Source organism: Equus asinus, chromosome 25 (assembly GCF_041296235.1).
Source record: "Equus asinus isolate D_3611 breed Donkey chromosome 25, EquAss-T2T_v2, whole genome shotgun sequence".
In the NCBI taxonomy this organism is placed as follows: domain Eukaryota; kingdom Metazoa; phylum Chordata; class Mammalia; order Perissodactyla; family Equidae; genus Equus; species Equus asinus.
In genome coordinates, this window is record NC_091814.1 from 25,637,254 (window position 1) to 25,647,013 (window position 9,760).

The 9,760-nt window shown below is 35.9% G+C and overlaps 1 protein-coding gene across 1 annotated transcript in view; it reads left to right on the top strand.

Moving 5' to 3' along the window:
- The window catches only part of TMCO1 (transmembrane and coiled-coil domains 1), a 61,475-nt gene extending 52,167 nt beyond the window's left edge, over window positions 1-9,308 (top strand). The window contains exon 7 of the mRNA XM_014841153.3: window positions 8,731-9,308. Within this exon, the coding sequence (XP_014696639.1) occupies window positions 8,731-8,829 (99 nt within the window). The 3' untranslated portion in view covers window positions 8,830-9,308. The remainder of the gene's footprint in view (window positions 1-8,730) is intronic.
- Window positions 9,309-9,760: the final 452 nt, after the last annotated feature.

The window sequence follows — 9,760 nt, forward strand, 5'->3', positions numbered from 1 at the left end:
TGAGCAAATATAGTATTAGGAGGTAAAACATTGACGTTTGAATCTTGTTGCCACTTACTGGATTAGTGTCCTTGGGAAAATCATATAACCTCTGAGTCTCAGTTTTCACAAAGGTGAAATGGGGGTTAGTGTACAACCTCACCATCTTATGATAATCAGATGACAATAATATAGAATGTTAGCAGTTGTTCTTCAGGTGACACTTTTTAAAAAATCTGTTAACCCTGCCTCTTTGGAGTATTTTTTAAAATTAATATTCGTTTCCCAACCCAAGATAGAACAAAGTTTCTTTTTACAGATTAGCACATGATGATATGTCATATCAACTGAAAATAAATCTAATTACCTTTTCTTATTTTTATCTTTCTCCTTTTGTTTACTTCCTTAATGTTTAGTGATAAATGATTAGCTGCCTTGACCTTCACATCACAACTGTTTCCTTTGTATGAATTTGTAGCAACGGAAATGGCAGATCTGCCAGCTTCCATCGGAGGCATTAAGCTAGTCCAGTAGTGATGGAATTCAAGAATAAAAGGAAATTTCTTTAACTCCTAAAATTAAGGTTTTTTCTTTTTTTTCTTATTATTATTATGAGTCGGTAGATTGAGTAAATGATAGTCTCCTCTATATAAAGTGCTCTAAAGCTAAGTGAAAAATGGTCTATTCTTAGAAATTTATATGCGTGTAAAAGCTATGAACAGAATTTTCCTTTCTTTGACAGCAAATCGATTAGTGATTCTGAGGAAAAGTGGAAGACAGAGTTTCTTATCTTTTTTTCTTTCATCACCTACATCTTAATATATAACTTCATGTATGTATGACCAAAGTCTGAAAAAGTATCAGTGAGAATTTGTCATTGTCTCCTTCAACAGGTATATGTGCTCAGGACAGTGATAAAAATAGGTAAATTTTATTTTCTCTCACACTTTCAGCTTTCTGAGGGCAAAGTATTTTGATATGCCTTGTATATGTATCAAAATAGCTTCTAATTATGTCATGTCAGTATATCTTAAAGTCATCAGAATGATAAAAGAATTAGATACCTGCCATCTCCTGCGCCTCATCATTAATTTATGTCACTTTATTTAAGGTTTAGAACCTAATTCATTAATGTCAGTATAGCTCATCTACAATCAGGGTATCCACAAGCAAGGTATTGTAGTATTTAATTTCAGATCAGTTAAGAGAGTGCTTGTGGTTCAGAAAATGACAGCTAACTACTAATTGAGAAGAACAGATTATTGAGGCATCATCTTAATCTATTCCCTTTGTGAATTGTTTCAGTGCATAAATTCAAGACTTTAGTTAGAATAATCCCTGTCATTGCTGAAGATTGATTCAAATCCTTTTAGTATGCCCAGAATTCATCTCTGATGCTGAGAATATAAGGGTAAAAGTGATGATCTCTGCCCTTGGGGAACGCACAGTCTACTTGGAAAGACAAACCCGTAAGAATCGGTAGAATATGATTGATTCTCTTTGTGTGTATCTGTGTGCATGTACAAAATGCTATAGGAGGGAAAAAAAACATGCTTTGGAAGCATAATGGCTACAGGGATGGGTTCTATGAAACTAAGATTTATACGAGAGGGCATTTGAGTTGTATCTTGAAGAATGAGTAGGGTTTTCCAATCTTATTAGAGTGTTCTTGGCATAGGAAACTTGGAGGCTTGAAAACATAGAGGCCTGAAAGTGTATAGTGAATCTAGAGAGCACTGGGTCCAGAGTTGTCGATGGGATGTAACAGGAGATGAAGCATGTCACTGCTTAAGGTGGGTACCGCGCAGTACAGCATTAAGTGATTTCTTTTTCTTTTTCTTTTCTTGTGTGTTTCTTCACGCAAGTCTGCTGGTGACATACTCTCTTTAATCTTTATCTGAAAACATCTTTACTTGTCTTTATTCTTAAAAGATATTTTCACTGGGTACAGAATTATGGGTTGGCTGTTTTTGTTTGTTTTAATCCTTTTATCATTTTAAAATGCCTTTCCACTATCTCTAGCCTCCGTTGTTTCTGATGAGAAGTTCTCCATCTCTTTGTATCCCTGTAGATAATGTGTCACTTTTCTCTAGCCTCTTTTAGATTTTCTCTTTTAAATTTCATTTTCAGCAATTTGACTATGATGTGGCTAGGGAATTTTAAAAAAAAATTATCCTGCTAGACTTTGTGGTTTTCATTAAATCTGGGAAATTTCAGCAATTTTTTTCTTTTTCTTTTTTTTTTTCAAAGATTCGCAGTTGGGCTAACAACTGTTGCCAATCTTTTTTTTTTTTTTCCTGCTTTATCTCCCCAACCCCCCCCGTACATAGTTGTATATCTTAGTTGCAGGTCCTTCTAGTTGTGGGATGTAGGACGCCGCCTCAATGTGGCCTGACAAGTGGTGCCATGTCCGCGCCCACGATCCAAACCCTGGGCCACCGCAGCGGAGTGCATGAACTTAACCACTTGGCCACGGAGCCGGCCCCAGCAATTTTTTTCTATTGGTGAGGAAGAGTGGCCCTGAGCTAACATATGTGCCCATCTTCCTCTACTTTGTATGTGGGATGCTGCCACAGCATGGCTTGATGAGTGGTGTGTAGGTTCATGCTGGGATCCAAACCCATGAACCCTGGGCCACTGAAGCAGAGTGCCCAAACTTAACCACTACATCACCAGGTCAGCCCTCAGCAATTATTTCTTCAAACTTTGTTTTTTTCCTCGTTCTTCCTCTCTTTCTCTTTTGTGATTTCACTTACTTATACATTAGTCTTTTCAGTATTGTCCAGTAGGACCCTGAGGCTCTGTTCGATTTTTTAAAATCTTTTTCTCTCTGTGCTTTAGAGAGGATAATTTCTGTCAATCTGTCATCAAGTTCACCAACTCCTCTGTTGTCTCTAATCTGAGTTAAGCTTAAGCCCATCCAATGATTTTTAAATTTTGATATAATATTTTTTAGTTTCAGAATTACCATTTGGTTCTTTTTTTTTTTTTTTTTTGGCTATCCTTTTTTTCCTGCTGAGATTTCCTTTGTTTGTTTATTATAAACACATTTTCTTTTATGTCCTTAGACATACTTATTTAGCTGCTTTAAAAACCTTCCTTGTCGACTACTTCCAACATTTGGATTATCTCAAGGATGGACTCTATCTTTTGCCTGTTTTCTTAAACAAGGGTCATATTTTCCTGGTCTTGGTATGTCTAGTAATTTTGGATTGTATCTTGGACATTGTTAATGATAAGCTGTAGAGACTCTGGGTTCTGTTATTCTTTGGAAGAATATTGATTTTTTTGGTCTAAGCAGGCAATTAACTTGGGCCTCAACTCTAAACTCTGTTCCTTTATAGTGCACAGCACTTGAAATCTTGTTATTTTAGTCTTAGCTGGGCTGCTTGAAGTATAGTTTGAATCAGCCAGAAATTTGGGCAGAGTTTAGATGTAGAATTTTGAAATCCCCTTCTGTTAGCTCTCTATTTTTTTCCAGGAATCTTTCCCTCAATTTTCAGCTGCTTTGATTGCCCTAAACCTTGTTCTTTGGTTCTTAAAACCCATAAGACTACAGTTTTATTCTGAGTTTTAGATATGCCACACAGTGCCAAATGGGTCCTATGATCCATTATGAGATTTAAAAAATAAAATAAGACTTTTTGTCTTCCTACGCTAAACTAAAATTCAGAACATTCTCCTTGACTAATAGTCAGATAAGGGGCTAAACAAGAGATCTAGGGAAATTTTCTTTGGAAAGGTGGTTGAGACAGAGACAGAGATATTGAGATTGTCTCTTGATCCCCTGACATTTCCCTCCTCCCCCCCCCCCCAAAAATACACCTTCATTACAAAAGAGGCCTTTGGACAACCTAGGGCAGAAAAAAATGACATTACTCTGGTGTAGATTTGATATGCTCATCCTTGATTTCCACTTTGGAGATATGTGTTGAAGTCTGCAATATAATTTGTTACAACCTAGACACATTCTAAAATGTTAGAGCCACAGGACACTGTGGCCCCTTGAAGGCGTTTGGTGGGGAAACTTGAAGGGGCCAGCAGGGGACTTCAGGACCCCAACTCTATTTTATCTGTTTTCTATATTGGGTTTTTACATGAGATTTTGTTTAAAGAAAGGATTCTTTGGCTTAAAGGTCTGAAAATGATCTAATCAGCCCCCTTTTAAGTGTAAGGAAAGTGAGATTTGGCAAAGTGAAACATTGCCTGTTGTTCTTTTGCCTACTTGTACTGGAACTCAAGTCTTCTGACTGCTAATCCAGTCATATTTCAGCTACACCAGTATTGCACTATCGTTTTTTTTTTTTCAGTAAATATTTAATATCTACGTCATTCTGCCAAACAGCCTGTTGAGATATAATGTGAAAACTCTGGGGCTCCTGGATGGGGCCATTTGAGGCGATTGGATTTTGTACACAGCTTTATGGATACAGTAAAGATTATGTTTTGAGAACTTGATGAGAAGTTGTAATCAATTGGAAGCAAGGGCTGGCTGCCAGATGCCAGAGAAACTAACAGAGTGAACTGAGGATTGCCATGGCTGAGTTATTTCAGCTAAATGACTAAGAAATAAAATTTAGTAGAATGTATTTATTACCAGTGACCTGGGTCTTCCCAAAATATCTAGTTAGCAACCAACAACTTCCTTTTCTTGATCACCGGTTCTTAACCTTCACAAAGAGGAAGGAACGCAAATCCTGTAGTGGTATTTTTCTGGGTTTCCTGCCAATAGAAGGCATGATTACGGGAAAATGGTTTTCCTTTGTTTTTCCCTTCTGACATACACTCTTCAGTTTTTACCCTATTAGACAGGACTGAACAGAAATTTAAAATCAGTGTTTTATATTTTTCCAAAACCTTACACATCTTACTATATTTTGCATTTATATTGTGTTCTTCCATATCATCTTTATAATATATTAAAACTCCTGTCTTTTAGCAAAATACACACAGGCATACCTTGGAGATATTGTGGGTTCAGTTCCAGACCACTGCAATAAAGTAAATATTGCCTTAAAGCAAGTCACATGAATTTTTTGGTTTCCCAGTGCATATAAAAGTTACATTTGCACTATACTGTAAGTCTATTAAGTGTGCAATGGCATTATGTCTAAAAATACAATGTGCACACCTTAATTAAAAAATGAGTTATTGCTAAAAAATGCTAACCGTCACCTGAGCCTTCAGTGAGTCCTAGTCTTTTTGCTGGTGGAGGGTCTTTTGTAAAAAAACACAGTATCTATGAAGCACAATAAACTAAATCTTGCTAATTAATTAGGACTGGAAAATTGGAGGAGAATTAAGAGAGTATTGGAAAGTAGTCAGGTCAGGTTCAATGGATGAGGTTGTTGAAGGCGATAAAGGAGATAATATATATAAAAGTACTTGCTACACGGTGCGATCCTCAGCAAGTATTTATTGAATTACAGCCTGACAGTTGGATCTCCTTTTCCTTATCTGCAAATAAGAATAATAATAAACTTGCTTCATTGAGTTGTTGTGAGGATTAAATGAGAACATACATGTAAAGTGCTTAGAACAATGCCTAGAACTTGAGATACCACTGGCAAAAATATTTGTCTTTATTTTGAATTATCCTGTTTAGCAGTATTTCAAAAAGTTAGAGACAGGGAATGAGAAAGGAGTATACAACTATTATTAATACAACTATTATTTTTCCATATATTCTTACAGTCTTTATAAGCACTTTTTGTCTACTTTATTTTTTAGAGCAGTTTTAGGTTCACAGCAAAGTTGAATGGAGGTACAGAGCTTTGCCACATATCCCCTATCCTCCACTTACCTCCTATCACCCACCTATCCCCTATGCCCTAGATATCCACAGCCTCCCCAACTATCAACACCCTGCACCAGAGTGGTACGTTTTTTACAGTCAGTGGACCTACCTTGACACATCATTATCATCCAAAGTCCGTAATTTACATTAGGGTTCGCTCTTGGGGTTGTACATTCTATGGGTTTTGATTTATATACATTTATTCACTTAACAATATAACTTGTGTATTTTTCTATGGTGTACTCACACACAGTCTTCGTAATTGTAATTCTTTTTATAAGCCAGACCTGCTACAAGATTTTTTACTCCTGAGATAAAGATCTGTGAGAGAGGGAGTTTAATAGAGGGAAACTGTACTTTGACTTATGTCGGTTCACATTCTGCCTTGTAACCTCTCTCTGCCTCAACCTTCTCATCTCAAAAGCAAGGATAACTAAGGAGATATCTAGTCCTAAAGCAAGGATAACTAAGGAGATATCTAGTCCTATTTGCAAACTTTAAAGTGCATAGAAATGTACGATGTTATTACTACTGTGGACAGAATAGTGACCTCCAGTCTTTTACCTAGGTCTTTTGCATCTTGAGACCATCAGTTAGTTCCTCCATGTATTTTAGAGGAAAAGACTTCACTGACAGAGAAGCAGGGAAAATTTTATCTAAGAAAAACTATCATAAGACCTAGGTTTATTTGTGATACTATAGGAATTTAAACTGTTTAGAATTTCACTAAAGGATAAGATTGCATGCAGCAAAGGCAGAGCATTTGTATTAAAGTACAAATACTTGAGTGATGTAACTTTGTTAAACTTAATTTAGTGTTTCCAAAGGGAGCCTGTGACAAGGAGAACAAAGTATAGAGCTGCTTGAATTTCCATGAAATTCGGCCTCGGCTAACTAAAATGCCTTCGTTTTAACATTTATGTTGCTGCTGTGGTTGTTGCTGTTAGAGCTGTTTCCCATCTAGAGCAGTGGCTAGTGTTCAGTAGTCATTTATCTGTTTTTAATTCATAACTCAGACTAGCAACAGTCTGCCCTTTCAGTCTGCCCTTCAAAACATTTCCTGTTTTTCTTTCAGTTGTCTTTAAATCACAGTAAACCTGTAATTTAAAGGGCATCAGAGGTTTTTACACGGGTCTTTATCTCTAAAATGATAAGGGCTCATTTAATTGACCTCGTCTCTACAGAATAATGGAGCAATGATCCCTTGTATATTTTGTCTAGACTGTGTTATTGTGTTTGTTAACTAGACAAATGTATTTATCAGCAGCTATCTGTAATGTCTTATTATTTAAAATGTTATCTTTAAAGCAATTTCCCATAATGCCTTGCTTAATGCTGGATACCATTGTATGTGGTTGGTAAATATGTACTGATTATATAAAAGAAATTGGAAATCAGTGACATTATATTATTTGGTCTTCTTTTTGCTTTCTTTGTGCAATGGATTTTTAGAGGTGAGCATAAAGGAGCTATTTTTATTATAAAAGTAATACAGACATCTTCAGCTTTACTAAGGAGAAGTAGCCTGATCTACTAATGATTGATTTGTCTTCTTACCTTGTTTTCAGATTTCTTTTTAATGTAAGGCATGAGCTATAGTATTGTAGCTCATATTATTCATTGAATGAATAAATAAATGTAAATAAATATAATTTAAATGAGTTCTTAAAGTTGTATCTTCATATTTAAATATTTGGTTGTATTCTGACAGAGTATATCTCAGAAGTATGAACACTCACATCTATAACACTCATCATTCTTAATGATGAAGGATCGGGGGAGTGTATACTTCAGAGAAGCCTGAATATGAGTATTTTCATAGTGCCTTAGGTACAGTAGGTACTCAATAACTATTGAATGAATGAATGCATGCATGCTCATCTTCCTACTGTGGGGGGGGGAGTTTGTTCTGAAGACCATAACTTTAATGTAGGAAGTACTGTGTAAGACAACCCATTAGATTAAGAATCAAAACACATAGGTTTTAATTCTAACTCTGCTTTCCATTTAACTGTTTAATTTCAGACAAGCCATCATACTTTTCCAAGTTTTAATTGGAATTCTCAAATATAAAATGAAAGAATTGAGCAAGACTAATTAGATGATCTTTAAGGGTTTTCCCTCTTGTAAATGCTGTACAAAATCTTAACAACTGACCTTTACTTAACCTCTCCACGTTCATAAACCTTTCCCTTCCCTCTTTAAAGGATGCCAATGAATCCCGACATCACACTGTCCCCTCATGACTGTTCTTTAGTACGCCTACACCTGTCTGCTTCCGCCAGTTGAGTCATTGCCTTCCAAGAGCCGCTTGTGTTTATCCCTAAAATGTTTATGCTAGTTCTATTTGTTGTTGTATTTATGTAATTTAATTTAATTTATAGTTACTGATGAAATCTGACTATAAAAATAGTTTTCTGAAAACTAGTTTAATAAAAGTAAGTTTCTAAAAAAAAAAACTATTGAATTAGATGTGAGACAATTGAAAAAGATGAGGAGACGTATTAAAAATCTGGGATTTTGGACTCAGATTGTTTTGTAAGAGCCTAAGTTCTCTCACCACTTTGAAGACATTGAAACTGAATATTTCAGTTTCAGCTTTAGATGGTTCCATAATGACTAAGTCCAGCCAGAAGACCCATACTCAAAGAAAAGGCCCTGCTACAAGAAATAGCTACTGAATGTACTTTATATGTTTTTGTTATTATGATTCTCCACTGTACAAAATCAGCTTCTTTGGTTAATAGACCAATGTCCCATCAGAGGACAGCAAGAGGGATTCTACTGCTCTATGGTCTCTGTAATGTTTTAGGCCTTTTAAAAAATAACACAGTAGTAATCATTCTGTTTTGTTCATTTTAATTTGTATGGCTTTTCTTCATATGAGATTGCTGTAAAATACTCTTCCCTATATCTCATATTAAAACCCAACTCTTACTCTGTTTTTTTCACAGAATATCCAGAAGATTCTTGGCCTTGCCCCTTCACGAGCAGCCACCAAGCAGGCAGGTGGATTTCTTGGTCCACCACCACCTTCTGGAAAGTTCTCTTGAAATCAAGAAGAACCGTATAATTCTTGTCATTCTTTTTAGACATTCAAATCAGACTGGCAACTATTTGGTAGCAAGAGCCATAGGCAGACTTAGCACATGGGCAACCTTCTAATTTTGAGTTATTTCTAGACTTTTTTGGTATGATTCAAATAAGGATGGTACCCAACAAACATGACAGTGCTTTGGGTCACAGATTAATTTTTATTAAATAAGTGTCTTGATTAGATAAGTTCAGCTGATATTTATGTAATGAGAAACAAATAGCATCTTTCTTGCTTTGCTTACATGAATATTTTCTGTGGGACTGACTCTCAAGTTTGCTGTGTGCCATGTACCGTGGAAGTTGGTTCTCCATGAGTATTTAGAGATCTGGAGGAAAAATTTGTTTATGTAACTCTTAATTGGAACTATTTGTTGTGTGTTTTTCTTCAAGCCAAATATATGACCCAAAATCAATAAAGAGGCCAAAATTTTAGCTATTTCATCTACAACGAGAGATCTATTTTGTTTTACCATGTTTCTAGATACATGTTTTTAGTAATCTGGACATGAGGGTAAACATTGGCCAGGAAGGGCTAAAATAAAAGTTTTTAATGTACTATTTTATCATACTTGTCTCATATACTCAAAACACAAGGTTGTTCTATTATGGGAATTGGGAAGCATGAGGGAAAAGGAAAATAATAACTCAGGGGAATATAAAAATGAGGATCTTCCAGCAGTTCCCTTCATACCCTAGGACAATCTATTGGATTCTTGCAAAGGGACTCTTAGTTCTCCCTTGGAAGCAAGGTTAGAGTCATGTGGTTAATCTTGTGGAGTTTCCTTTTAGTCACAGTGGCTTTCAGTCCCTGCTATGCCCCTTTTGTAAAGGATGAGAGGATATGTGTACCATGATCTTCCCTCCTAGTCCATGGAATTGGAAATCCTA